Source organism: Myodes glareolus, chromosome 15 (genome assembly GCF_982192425.1).
Source record: "Myodes glareolus chromosome 15, mMyoGla1.1, whole genome shotgun sequence".
Classification (NCBI taxonomy): domain Eukaryota; kingdom Metazoa; phylum Chordata; class Mammalia; order Rodentia; family Cricetidae; genus Myodes; species Myodes glareolus.
The window spans coordinates 5,783,574-5,798,085 of record NC_142040.1 but is presented as its reverse complement, the minus strand read 5'-3'; the positions used below and the strand labels follow the sequence as shown (position 1 = coordinate 5,798,085).

The window sequence follows — 14,512 nt, the reverse complement described above, 5'->3', positions numbered from 1 at the left end:
TTGTTATACTGAGAAATATACTGCTATGCTCATTTCCACACAATTTATTTTTTAATTTATGGTGTGCACATGTGTTTTCATGGCTGGGTCATAATATTATATGCTTAACATTTCATTTAAGCATACACTGTACTCAACAGAAAGAATTAACTGTTTTTCAAAATATGTTATTTGTTCTTGAGATGAGAAAGTTTTAATTGAAAATATGCCCTTCTTTGGGGACTGTGAAATAGTTAGAAAAAACACAGGCTAAGGCCATAATCTCAAGGACCTCGCATTAGCATGGCCTCTAAACAGAGCTCTGAGTAAACAATATTAGGATACAATGGAATGTGGGGACTGAAAAGGCACATGAACCCTCTGAGATGCACTCTGACATGAGCCTACACGTTTCCTCAACTTTGCATGCTAAGCTCTGACTGACTGCCAACATTTGTGCTCAAAGACCACTGTTGTATGTTATTAAATGTTGGGATTACCTACTTACACCAACTTCTTGTAAATTAGGCATTTTTCTATGACATATGAAAACATTTTGGATAAGTAGTACTTAATTTTAATAGTCAGAATTTATCAACCTTTTCTAAAATTGTTTGTGGGCAGTTTAATATCACACAGTTGTGACCCTTGTATATAACCACAGGGCTGTGCAGGGAATAGTGTTTTGTTTTAACCAATTCATGAAGACAAGTTTAGAAAAGAATGTACATTTTTAACATGTTTTGTTCTTCCTGAAAAGATTTTAAAATTATGTATCATTGTCCCGGGAATTAGTGGTTCAACACTAGGCTCAGAATGAACAAACTTTCAGCTTATCTGTCAGAACCACAGGAAACCAAGACAGAACCCCTCTTACAAGACATGTCCTGCCAAGTGACAATGGCAGGTGCAGTTCAAGACATTCACTATTAGACATCTTTTGTTACTTTTCCTTCCCCCAAGTCTTTAAAGCACTGGTGTAATTTTCATCATGAGCTAGAGAGGAGCATTTTCGTAGAAAGTTAATAATCAGATAATGTCAATTCTCAGCTATGTAAAGTGACTTGAAGCCTATAAGGTTTACAAAAGACACATATCTCCCTCCCTGGTGAAGAACACACTGCCTTATAGACTGTCCTTGTTACAAAAGACAAAATGCATTCCAAGATTTGATTCATATTCTGAGATAATAATAAAAACTGAATCAACACAAATAGATAAAGTTTGTGAATATTTTGGCATTGAGAACTTTCAAAACCATGAAAATATATTTAGGTGTTTGCTCATTCATAAAAGTGACATAGTCTTATGTTTTATATTAAGTAAATCTAGAGACTGTGTTTGGAACAAAATGTCCAAGAATCATGGTTGAAATTAGCAATTTGAATTTGCTGAGTGAGGTTACAACGGCACAAATCTCAGAGCTGAGTACTAGCATAGTAGTTAAAAATGTTTCATAGGTTAAAAATAATGAATGTATGTCTCATTATTACTATTAAAATATACAATCTGTGATCATAATTTATTTGTTTTGCAAATGCATTTGGAGGTTAAAATTTTCAATTCATCTGTGAGAAACCATGAAATTCAATATTGCTCACCATGACCAATCCATGAAATTTGTCAGGTGGTTCCTGATTTTCACAGGGCCTTTTTCTGAGATGAACTGAAAGCATAGCAGTTTTTTCATCTATGGTAAATCAGTTTATTTTACTAGGATTTATTAGTGGCTTCAAATTTAAGCTTTTAATATTACAAGTCATTTGTATATAATCTCAACCTTATGTTGGTTTTCCTCACTGCTCCTTCTCCTCTCTCAAACAGTTTTCTGCTTATAAACAAGTTCTCAGCATGTTTTGCAAGAAGGAAGAACCTGCTAGGGTATGCTCCAAGCCAGAGCAGAGCTGAAAACAAAGCCATCAGCCATGTAAGCCCTGAGTGTTTCAGAAGGAAAGTCTGTGTATCATTCTAACTAGAATTCACAGAAAGGAGCATTCTGCCTAATTTATCCTAAGTAATAAAAAACATTATGTGACATTTTTAATACTATTCAATAAAGTGAGAATACATAATTATTTAATCTTTGAATATGAAAACAAACACTTTAATGGGAAATTTTAAAAATGGTATTAAAGTTTGTTCGTAAGACCTATTCCAAGGTTTCCTATTAGAATCAAGATAAATTGAAATTAAAAGTAGTTTGAATTTTTATATTTTACTTTTTAAATAAGAAACGTATTTTACTTTTCTAGTATAATTACCGATCTACCTCTATGTGCCATTACTATTTAAGACATTAAAACCTAATGTTAAGATATGGCAGATTTATGGAAAGTACAGAGCCATTAGATCTTGTTCAAATTTGAGCACATTTAGAACTTTTTTAACTATGCATTTTTAAATTAGAGCCAATTTTATCATATAAAAAGTGTAAATTACTGGGGCTCAGGAGACAGCTCAGTGATTTGAGATTCCCCTCTGTATGTTGTGAACCATTGGTTGTTGTATTGGTTGTTGTTGTATGTTGTGAACCATTGCTTTGGCCTACCACCAGGGAAGAATAGAGTAAGGTGGAAATTCCAAGCAGAGTCAGAGTCAAGGAGATGTCATGTAGCTTCTGAAGAAAACAGATGCCCTGGAACCTTATCAGTAAACCCCGAGCCTTGTGGTAAAATATAAAATAATGAAAATGGGTTAATTTAAGATATAAGAGCTAGCTAGCAATATGCTTAAGTGATTGGCTAAGCAATGTTGTAATTAATATAGTTTCAGTGTGATTATTTCAGGTCTCAGCAGATGTGAAATGAACAAGCAGCCTCTGCCTACAGCTCAGTGCTTAAAAGAGAATATTGCTCTTAAAGAGGACACAAATGCAATTCCCAGCACTAACATCATGCAGCTTACAACCTTCAGTTTCAGAGGATCTGGCAACTTCTGGACTTAAAGGCACCAGTGTCCACCTGTATATACGCCCCCAAATAGACAAAATAAATTTTTAAAAAGTTGGAAGTTATTAGATACACAGACAGATGGATGGATGGAAGGATAGGTAGGTGATAGATAAGACAGACAGACAGGCAGATGACAGACAGACAGACAGACAGATAGACAGACCATACTCAAAAAGTAAAAGTTAATGCTTGGCATGACTATGCAAGCTCATCATCCCAGCACTCAGGAGGAGGAGACAGGATTTCATCTTAGAAGACAGTAAAGGCCATATGGTAAGACTGTTTCAAAAAACAGAAAATCAAAAAGGTGAAGCTTAAAATGTATCAAGGGCTTATTCAGTGAATAGGACTGACCAACATACATAAACCATATTTGGAGTGACTAAATAGCTTTGAGGACTTGTTCATGTTCAATTTATAAAATATCTCAATTTATGATATTAAAATGTACTTCAGAGTATTTCTACTTACTATTAATACAGAGTTCAATAACAGGTATGACAAAACATATTTGATACTTACTTATTTAATTCTGTTAGTGGTGATGTCAAAATTGCTAATGTTGTAAAGAGGTTATTGCAATGAGTATGAATCTTAAAAATTTTATTGTTGTTGTATTCATGAGGATTCAAAATTTCCTGTACAGAAGTACAAACTGACCATAATAAGTTCTCAGTGCATATTAAGATTGTCGTGACATCAAGTCTATTGGAAAGAGAAAGAGAGAAAAATCATGTTAAGTAAAATAGTGTTATTGCTTGTTGTATACACACTTCTCTGTGCATCCTAAGCATATGTAAGAATAGAAAGGTACAGTTAGACATCAGAGATATCTACACAGACAGACCCAAACCAGGAAATGCCAAGACACCTTTGAATGGTCAGGAGTTGGATAGCCCATAACACAATTGCTTTTAGCAATGGCAAGAGCTACAATGCTGTTTTATTTGTCTTTAATAGTTTTTTTGAGAACTTATACATGAATATTGCATGTGAATCACTCTTCCCCCTCTCTCTTGTTCCAACTTCTGCTGTGCTTCCTGCTTCCTCCCAAATTCATAATCTCTTCTTTAGTTATTATTGTTACACATAAGAATTCTCTATGAAAAAGTATTTGCATTGCATTATCAGAATTCTCTTCCAGAAGAAAGACCTTGAAATTAATTTGAGAAAACAGGAGCTGGCTGAAAAGAAAAATGAACTATTATACACACACACACACACACACATCATAGACAAGTATTTGAGAGCAGAATATGTCTCCATGTCATCCATGCCATCCACACAGAAATCATCAGAAAGAACTCAGAAGGACAAGAAACAGGCTCTCCTAGGAAAGCAGAGATAGGAAGACATGACAACCAACGCACAAGCTGAGATGCCTATAGACTCATAAATTCCTAAAATTATATTTACTTGTAAAATAAGACTGTATTATTTATCATATTCATTACCATTCTTATTTCTATTGCTCATGTGGCATTTCTTTAAAAATTTAAATACATTTTATTGTAATTAGCACACAACAATTCTACATATATTTTGAGGTCCAACATCTCAACCCATGAATACAATGTGTGAAAAGCAAGTATATATTAGTAATATATAATATACGCATAAATCATATATATGAATTTGGCCATATGTTATCTAGAGACTACTAGAGCTTAGTAGTCAATAATAACTGGCAATTATCAATAATCATCAGCAACAGTCAATAATCACTTTTAAAAAAGTTTTATTTTAGTTTTATTTCTTCTAATTGTTAATAGTGTCTAATTCAAGATACACACACATATATTTTTGATTTCCATAATAATGATGTTTTATTATTTATCTCTCAAATACAAATATTCATATATTTAACAGAGCAAATTTAGAAGTAATAATTCTAGATTTGTATAACAATTTTATGCAATCTTCAAGAACAAAAAGCCAAAGTTCCTAGAGCACTATTAATTAATTGAATATATAGCTTATTTCATGAGCTAACAGCAAATTTGATAATATAAATATCTTGTAATGATGAGCCACACTACAGCCAACAGAGATTTCTGTCATAAGAAAGAGAGAAAGGTATTTTTTTAATTTGAAAAGGAAATTTACATCTATACTTCAGAGTTCCTTTTTTAAAAATGGCTTCATCAGTAATTCAAAACAGCCTGTGCAAAACACTGTGGCAGGGCCTAAAATCTCTTCAAATCACAGTATGCTTTATAAGAACATGATTAGAAAATGGTTCCGCTTGCCAAAAATACAGAAAAAACGGAAGTCTCTGATGTTTGTAGTTCTTACCAAAACATATCTGAAAACAGTATCTCATACCTGCATCCCGGTTTTTGGCAAGTATCTATAAAAACAAATCTTTCCCCATGTAGCTCAATGTAAGCTATATTAAGCTCAATTGCATAGTATTCACTGCCAAAAATACTAGAATTGCATTCTAATTCAGTCTTTTATTTAAAACCTAGTGTCTTTTGCATCTTGTTTTCTTCAGATGACTTTCAATAATATACAGAAGGGCAAAAGGAAAAATAAAGGGAAAGTCAGGACAATAAATTAGACTATGTTTATTATTGTTGTTGTTATTATTTGATTTTTTTAGACAGAGTTTCTCTGTGTAGATCTGGCTGTCCTGGAACTGTGTAGACCAGGCCTCAAATTCAGAGATTTGCCTGCCTCTGCATCACAAGTGCTGGATATAAAGATGTGTGCCACCATAGTAGGCTAGAATGTGTTTTAACCGAAGAGGTTTCCTTAATGAAAATAGTTGCTCGGCTTGCAAAGTGTAGAAACTAATTAAATAAGAGGCTAAAATTCCTTGGTAGCTTAGTGGACCAAGGTCAGGTATGCTACTCCATCGCAGCATGGCAATTTTCTCTGCTACACGGCCTTGATGTGCTCTTATCTTATTGTGTCCCGTTTGACCTATTGTCACATGCGGGAATATATTGCACAGGCAAGTGGGATGTAATGCTTGCAAAGGGAAGAATGAGCAGGGAAGTCACTTGGGTCCACACTCCACTTTTGTATATAATGCCTTAGGAGAACAGGCATCCTTCCTCTCGGATATCAGAAACACTCAACACACGAGATTTTTTCTTGGGCTCCAGAATTGCATTTTGCTTTACAAGCTGATCTCTGAAGCAGTCTCCTTGAAGACCAGCTTTCATTACCTTATCTGTGCAGTTCTCTTAGGACTGGGACATGCCTGAGAGTATCTGGAGGCAAGCAGACACAACGACTTCTCCAGGACCCCTGCCAGAATCTCCTGGGCCAGCTTAGCGGGCAGTATGGTCCAGAGATCATGACGCAGAGCCCAGCTGAAGTAATGCCACATCTGGATGGAAAAGGAGCATCTTTCCCCCTGGCAAAATCATCACACATTAAACAACTGAATCACATCTCCCAAAATGTCCATTTGCTGCCTAGGAACCTAATTAGTTCAGGCTGAGAGGAAATCATTGGAGAGGCTAGATGACCAAGAATGTTTTGACAAGCTGTCAAATATCCTATTGACAAAGGAACATATGTTTTATTTCAATTACACATGAGATATTCTTGTATAAATCCAGACTGTAAAGAATAAACCTAGCATATTTTTGACCTACCTGGTCTTGACCTGCCTTTTAAAATCTACGTTTAGACATCAGCTTTGTAGTTGCTTAACAAGTCATCCTGATTATCAAAATTAAAATCTGTTTCAATTGTTTATGGAGGAACTTTTCTATGAGACAATTAGCATAACTGAGTTAATTTTACAAATCTTTCAGATTCTGTATTATAATGGAATAAGACAACTGAAAACAAACCCATGTACTTACTCTTAGGCACATTCAAGAACACCAATGTGATGCTCAACTACTGAATACATTAGTACATTAAGCCACTTCATTAATGGTATTTTAATAATATTTTATGCTAGTAACAGATAAACAGTAATCTAATCTTACACCATTTTGTAAAGTATAGGTGCCTATTATAACCATTTTACTATTTTACATACTTCCACAGGGTCAAACTCTCATTTTCCCCATTTCTCCATAGACCTCATCTGTGTACCAACTTTTGCCTGACTTCAGGAGGAAATTCAGCAGTGGCTGGGCCAAACGGAATAGGAAGTAAGGAGAGTGCAGCCTGTCTCAAAAGGTTTGCAAGCAAGCATTAATTAGGCAACATGCTTGGGGGCATTTCTTCAAACCAGATCAAGATTATCTGAAATAGAAAGTAAAGAATGCATGCTTCACATTTAATTTTGTTATGTTAATACATCAAAACATAAGCCATTAAAATTTTCTATTTTATCCCTAATCATGTCTCTTTTGCAATCTGTTGTGTCCACTAGCATAGTTTCAAGTAAGTGTTATCTAAGAAGTATCTGCTTTTGCCCAGGGCTAATGTGGGATTCCCTTCTGTATGCTGTGAATATGTTTTACTACCATTGGTTAATAAAGATGCTGCTTTGGCCCATGACAGGGCAGACTAGAGCTAGGTGGGGAAGCTAAACTAAATGCAGCGAGAAAGAAGGCAGAGGGAATCAGGGATATGTCATGTATCTGCTGAAGGAGAAAGACGCCAGAACCTTACTGGGGAGCCACAGCCTCGTGGTGATACACATATTAATAGAAATTGGTTAATTTAAGTTATAAGAGCTAGTTAGGAATATGTCTAAGTTGTTGACCAAGCAGTGTTATAATTAATATAGTTTCTGTGTGATTATTCAGGTCTGGGCAGCTGAGAATCGAAGGCACAGTCCCCGATTACAAAGTATAATGTGTCCCCTGGCATCCTAGAACTTGAGTGGCTGAGGAATGATGATTGATATGATTTGAAGCCAGGCTGAGCTACATAACAAGTTCCAGGCCACTCTGGGTAACAAAGGGAAATCCTGTCCCATAAAATAAGCAAAGATAGTCTGCTCTCTTCCTAACCCACAGTTACCAGCTCCTCACACAGATATTTTCTTCACATGGCTTTCTATTGACAGTTTCATTGATTACTAAAATATTGTAGTCTTTAAAATAATAGTGAGTGATTTTTCTAATGATAATAAGGAATGAAACTACTATTCTCTGTGTGGGAAATTTGGACTCAAAAGTATAAGAGTTAAGTTTAAACAAAAGGGATTAAGAGTAGGTGGTCTTTGACTTCCCAATTAATAATAAACTACTTAACAGAAAAATGTATAAAATCAAAAGCAAAGCAAAATTAATGTTCCATTTGTTTTGCAGTGTGTAAATGGAGACTGCTCATTAATTTCCTGACTGCTCAGACCCAAATAATCACACAGAAACTATATGAATTACAACACTGTTTGACCAGTGACTCAGGCATATTCCTAGCTAGCTCTGATATTTAGAATTGATCTGTTTCTATTAATCTATGTATCGACAGAAGACTGTGGTTTACTAGTAAGGATCTGGTGCCTGTCTCCTTGGGTAGCTACATGGCGTCTCTGTGACTCCACCTACTTTCTCACTAAATATCTCTTTTTGAATTTCCCGCCTGGCTTTGTTCAGCTAAGCCATTGGCTAAAATAATTTTATTCCTTAACCAACGGTATTAGAACATATTCAGAGCATACAGAGGGGAATCCCACATCAGTGGTGTGTTCTAAGAACTCTTGTCAAACTAAGAGGGGAGTCTCAACGTTTGATTCACTCAGAACTTTAGATGTAAGTGAAATGGACTCTTGAATCAGCTGGTGCTGGAACCTGTGATAAGGGATGTTGGCCTAACAACAGTGTGATGCAAAAGATTTCCTATAATTTACAAAATAGAGGAAACCAATTTCTTTCACAGCTATCTTTTAGCACAGAGACTTTTTTTCTGTTCAAAATGTAATATGTGTATTTTTAAAGACTATAAATTGTTTCATGCCTTTGAGGAGTTCTCATGAAATGGCCTTTCTACTAATTCTTTCTAAATGAATACAACTTCAAAGGGTGTGTGTGGAGGTTTCATTCGACTAAATATGACTCATTTTTTTGACCTGTTTCCCTGCTTGTTGTTATTTCAAAAGTATTCTGTAGTGAACATCTGTTATTTTTATAAACCCATGATAATATAAACATATGTGAGTGTTTGCTTGGATTATATATCCGGAAACATGTAGCTGGACTTTATTATAGAAGACACTCAATATTATCTCTGAAACAAGAATTCTTTACTTTTTGACTACTGGAAAATACAAGTAATTGAGCAGAGGTCAACTATACAGAAAGCTTAATTTTAAACATGCAATCTCAATACCCATGGCACAATCTGACCAAGGCTTCAGTGGAGAAGGCCTCAGCTCTTTGACTCATGCAGTTTAGAACATAGAAATGTGTGTCAGTAGTTCACTTGTCCATAAAACATGAGCAAACATTGCTCCCTGGCTTGTTATTGTTTTACTATTTTCCTCTATTTCACTGCGCACATGGTCACAGGTTTCTCTGAGATCTCTGCTCAACCCATCATTCCCAATCAGTCATGCATCATTTATTTTCCCTTAACACAAGCTTTCAATAATATAGTTCTGTTCTACAGATCAACTGACATGATGGGAGAGGAGAAGAAATGGTTCCAGTAAGAAAGATACACTGTGTCAGGTACACAACTCATCCAAACAGTTTAAAATCAGGGTTATTTCCCCTGAACCATCTAAACTTTTGGTAAGTAGGAAAGCAATATCACTTTTTCTATGAATAAATAAGAATTGTCAACTCTGCAATTAAATTGTAACTACTGACCATGTAAGTGTAGGGGGAGGGGGCTCAAGTACTGTGTAATCACAGAGTAACAGTTTCTTTATTTCTGTCTTCCAAGCTAAAGCCTTGTCAGAAGATTTAAGAGATGTGTGTTACATGGTATTTATTTTATTTTGCTGTTTTGTAGATACTCAGTAGCTCCAGTAGCAGGTTCTCAGTGCATACACTTTATTTATACTGTACAACTGTTCTAGTCCCTGCTTTGCATGAGAGGAGACATACCCTGACTATATGCTGAGGTGATGCCTGATCTTCACTGCAAACATCATATACAGTTGTTCATTAGTATCTGGCCTTAGAAAAATAATTTGAAACATGATGGTTCCACTTTCTGTCACTCTGTTTACCTCAAGGAAAGCTGAATCTGTGATGCTGCCAGAAGAGTGGGTACCAATGCTTTCATTCCTATCTCAGGTACCAACCGTACCAGGCCACTTTCCCTCTCACTCTGCTTGCTGCTGCCACTAATGTTTGAAACACAGCAGGTTTGGAAATATGTATACATGCTCTTGCAAAACTATCTGGGAAGGGATCTAAAGAGATGAAACAGCCTAAGGAAAATGGGAATGTTGTTAAGAGCTTATTAATATGTTTTAATAACATCTCTGATATCTCAGCACAAATACAATCCATGCTTAGGGATGGCGAGAGTGATTGCTGAATTAAAAACACACTCTTCCTTTTCGAAATACTCCACAATGGTTCAGACAATCAAGGAAAATGAAAATCATAAGCTGTGATCCAGAAGAAAGGGAACTATGGAAAATAAAAGTGAGTCTGGTCATTGAAACTTTTAAACCTCAAATATCTTTCTTAAAGATACATACTCTGCCCTTGCATGGAATTAATTTCAAATATTATATGATCTATATACAATCTATGGAATTGAGTGGGGAAAACCACTAAAGCCTGGCCATGAACAATTTTAAATGATTCTCAGTTCGGTTATATTGGCGGGGGGAGGGGGACTATTTGAGCTTTAATTTGGTAGGTATTTGGTATTTCAAAACATGAGCTAAAATAGAAACGCATAAAATGTTAAGATGGGTCTTAAAATGTACTCTTAACAATGAGAAGTAAAAAATAAACATAAAAGTAAAGCTGTTTAATAACAGCTATTTATTAAACAGGATGAAAGGACGTGGTAAGAAACGAGACTAGGACACCTGTAACAGAGGATTGAGCTTAGCCCTTGCTATCTGTGTTGTCATTGAATCTCATTATGCCCAATTCACACAGTGCTGCAATCCTGCAGCTCAAATCAAGTTATTTTTACTTTCAAGCAGAAGGAGAGCTCTGATGTCTAATTTATTTCAGGTTTCCAAAGACAGTATTTTTCTTAAATACAAATCCAATATTTAAAAAATATTATCCTAACAGCCTTCATGTTTTAGTAATATGGAGCTCATGTTTCCAATTAGCCAGAAAGCAGGTAGGCAGTAAAACATATTTGTGTAAAAAGAACAAATAGTAAACTTAACTTCACACCTCATAAAAAGCTTTGTAGTCGTCCCAGTGGTGGCTCTCGGCATCCTGTAAAATGCTTGTAGCACAAACTCTGACGCAGTAATCTGTAAGCTGGAACTGCAGAGTGCTGATGAATTCCTGATACCGCTGGACAGGCACCAGGAATACGGGTCTGTTCAGAGGGAATGATCAAAGAGGCAGAGATTTAAGGCCTGTGCAGTAGGAGGTAACAACCTCCAGCACTACAAATGGTTTTCATTATTAGATATCAATCATTCATTTCCTCCCAAAGCTGAAGGCTGCATCCACATTCACTTTCCAAAAAGAAAAGTGGGTGGGGGGAGCTCGCCTTTCTTTTGCAAGTCCTTTGAAAACGTACATCTGCTGTTCTACAAATATGCACTTCAACTCAAGACAAACTGTATTGTCAATACATCATTCAAAACTAAAAGTATTCTTTGTAAGCCTATTATTAGAGATCAGTGCATTATTTAGGAATTAGGTTATCATTATTACCGAAGAGCAACACACACTTGTCAGAATCAACTTTTCTAAAGCTATCACACATCCCAAAAACACACTTTTTATTTTTGAAAAATTGTAATTTTGGAGATGTCAATTATCTCATAAACTGTTTTTGAATAGTCTATTGAAATGAAGTGATTTCTGGCATATTTTGTTTATAAATTCAAATATGAATCACAACATCTGACTACTTATGAGAATTTTAAAAATAACATAACGGTATCTTACATTGAGCCAAATTTATTTTGCTTTTATCTTCAGCTATTTATATCACACTTCCTTATTTCATAGCTGAGAGACTATGCAGGCTGCATAAAGAATATAGCAGAGGCTTTGGGTCGCACTGGACTTGAAAGTTCACATGTTCCTTTCAAGGAACCATGATAAGTTCTACAAAATTCAAGTGTAACCAGAAAAAAACACTTGATAGTGCCCATGGTGACTTTTATCTCCGTACAGAAAACATATTGTATTTTTAGACTTCTAGTGCATGAGAATTAAGATTGGCAGATGCTTCTTCTTCAAATATTATGGATAGTTTATTACTAAATAAATGTCCTGCAATATGTTTACACTAGGCACCAAGATGGAGTAAAATGCATTTATTCACGATGGCAGTTCTGAACAGCCTGTTGGATTAGAAGCAGAAGCAAGAACTGAATATTTCACAAATGTTTCTATGTGGGACAGAAGCAAGCTTAATTTTCCTTTTCTATGTGGTCAGTTTAATGTGACTTATGAAAGGGATGGGGTAAAATTCTTGTCATAACAACATGCAGAGCATGGCTGCCCTCTTTTGTGCATGTCTTTAGTCAAGGTTGCCTTTGTTATTATCTACACAGCTACTTTAATGTAACCTATGTTTGACCTTTTAAGCATTTCCTAATCAAGAAAGATAAAATAATCCACCATATTATTATTTTCTCAATGATTTATGTCAACATTTTAATTTTCTAAAGTCTGAAGAGTGCATGTTTCCTTAAGCATGAACATAAACTTAATTTAAAGGATACTCACTTCTTAGTTGTCTCTCTCATCAGATTATCATACTGCATGAAATGCTGGGATAAATAGGCTGCTGTGGAGAGGAGGGTGTGCAGATTCTTCAGGGGTGCTCTGGAAGGCACCTCTCTGCCTCTTTCCTGCAGTCTTTCCAGGACAGCTGTTGCCACTTTACAGCAGGCCTCCACGAAGTTCCCTCTAATTTCCTGGAGAGAATCATCTCTGCATGCCAGAGCCAGTGGAAGCATTGTGTCCAGCTTTTCCATGATGTCAGAACAAAACTAGGGAGAAATAAATGTGGCGCTGAGTTATTTGTATTCTGACAGCACTGTGTAATTTATGTACAGAGGAGCCAAATTCCTAAATAATGAATTTGGCATCAAACATAAATATAATGACACAGCTTTATAACAATCAATTTCTCAGTTGTAGAAAGTTAAATGTTTCATGTCAAATAAGGAAATACCAAAATGATGTCTCTCTATATGTAACCTTCAAACCTTATGCTCACTAGACAGACATGAAAAACTCATGAGCCAGCTTTAGTTGACAGTCCCCTTATGTGTAGTCTACAGAACTCAAAACAATATGTATCCTTGAAATTAATTTCACATTACTTTTGAACTTGCCCTACTTTGCATCTACTAAATTTCTATATACAAACATACTTTACTAACTAATACAAAGAATATTAGTTTGGCTTAAATAATCCACAAGCAACAGAAACAATTTCAAGTAGACTCGTGGCTTGGGAGAACACCCAGGATCTTTCAGAAGAGTTGTGTCTCTTTTCATTACTTACTATATACGGCTTTCTTTAATGGTAGAGGGGCTGAAGGCACAGCCTGCTTCTACATCTGATTAGCCAAGAGAGTTCCCCAGGAAGGGTCTGGATCTCAGGTGGCAAAAGGAGAATGAAGTAGGGACTCTTAAGAACACCCATCACTCGCTGCTTTATCTACGGTGGGGTGGATGCGGAGTATCTCTTAATGTCATTCCAGCCTTGTCAATACTGCCCAACTTATTGAGACCTTCTTTCGGGTTGCCTCAGAATGAAGGGGCAAATGTTAGCAAAAAGATACACGTCCATTTTGGTAGTTCTGGAGTTTAGATACCAGAGAAGAAAACTAATATCTCCGGGTACCAGGTCCTTTCCAAGGAACATCACCAGTTGATCTGTAGGCTACTTTTACAATCCTTACATTTGCAAAAAAGAAAGAATAAATAAAAGTAATGCCACACCTGCCAGAAGCAGTTTGAGGCAATCTCCTCTGATACTTGCCTTGGCAACTCTCTTTGCTTGTTCCTCCTCAGGAAATAAGTGACCTTCTCGCCAAACTTTTGGGACATTTACAAGGTTCATAGTGTAGCTCACAGCTGAAGTTCTTTCCGCTTGCTCCTGTTGGAGAACTTTCGTGCAAAAACCTTCAAGGGCTGTTGATATGCAGTGTCCCATGGCAAGAGAGCGCTCTTTAAATACATTTCTCCAGTCAAATTCTAGGAATGCAGCCTGAAAGATATATGTATATAAGATCACATTCATATTAATTTTTACTTTACAAACAAATAGCTTGATATAAAATTATTACTTTCATTCAACATGTTAAATACAAGACCATTCTGATATAGTCTAAATGCCATTCTTAAAACCTGGAGAACATCACCCTGTGCGTGAAGCAATATACAAAGAATTGTTCAATAAAACCATCTTTAACAAGAGCTGAAAGCTACAGTTACAACCTATCACATAAAACCTTTAAATCAAATATGTTTAATAAAGTCTAAATTAGATTTTATAGCCTTTTTAAAGTTTATTGTTAACTAGAATTGCAACAT

The 14,512-nt window shown here is 35.7% G+C and overlaps 1 protein-coding gene across 6 annotated transcripts in view; it reads right to left on the bottom strand.

Moving 5' to 3' along the window:
• Kiaa0825 (KIAA0825 ortholog) overlaps positions 1 to 14,512 on the bottom strand; it is a 460,826-nt gene that overhangs the window by 316,139 nt on the left and 130,175 nt on the right. For all 6 annotated transcript variants that reach the window (XM_048424217.3, XM_048424236.3, XM_087896747.1 and 3 more), the window contains 5 exons: positions 13,959 to 14,186; positions 12,692 to 12,957; positions 11,171 to 11,321; positions 6,107 to 6,297; positions 3,453 to 3,635 (listed from right to left, as the gene is read on the bottom strand). In XM_048424217.3, the coding sequence (XP_048280174.3) occupies positions 3,453 to 3,635; positions 6,107 to 6,297; positions 11,171 to 11,321; positions 12,692 to 12,957; positions 13,959 to 14,186 (1,019 nt within the window). The remainder of the gene's footprint in view (positions 1 to 3,452; positions 3,636 to 6,106; positions 6,298 to 11,170; positions 11,322 to 12,691; positions 12,958 to 13,958; positions 14,187 to 14,512) is intronic.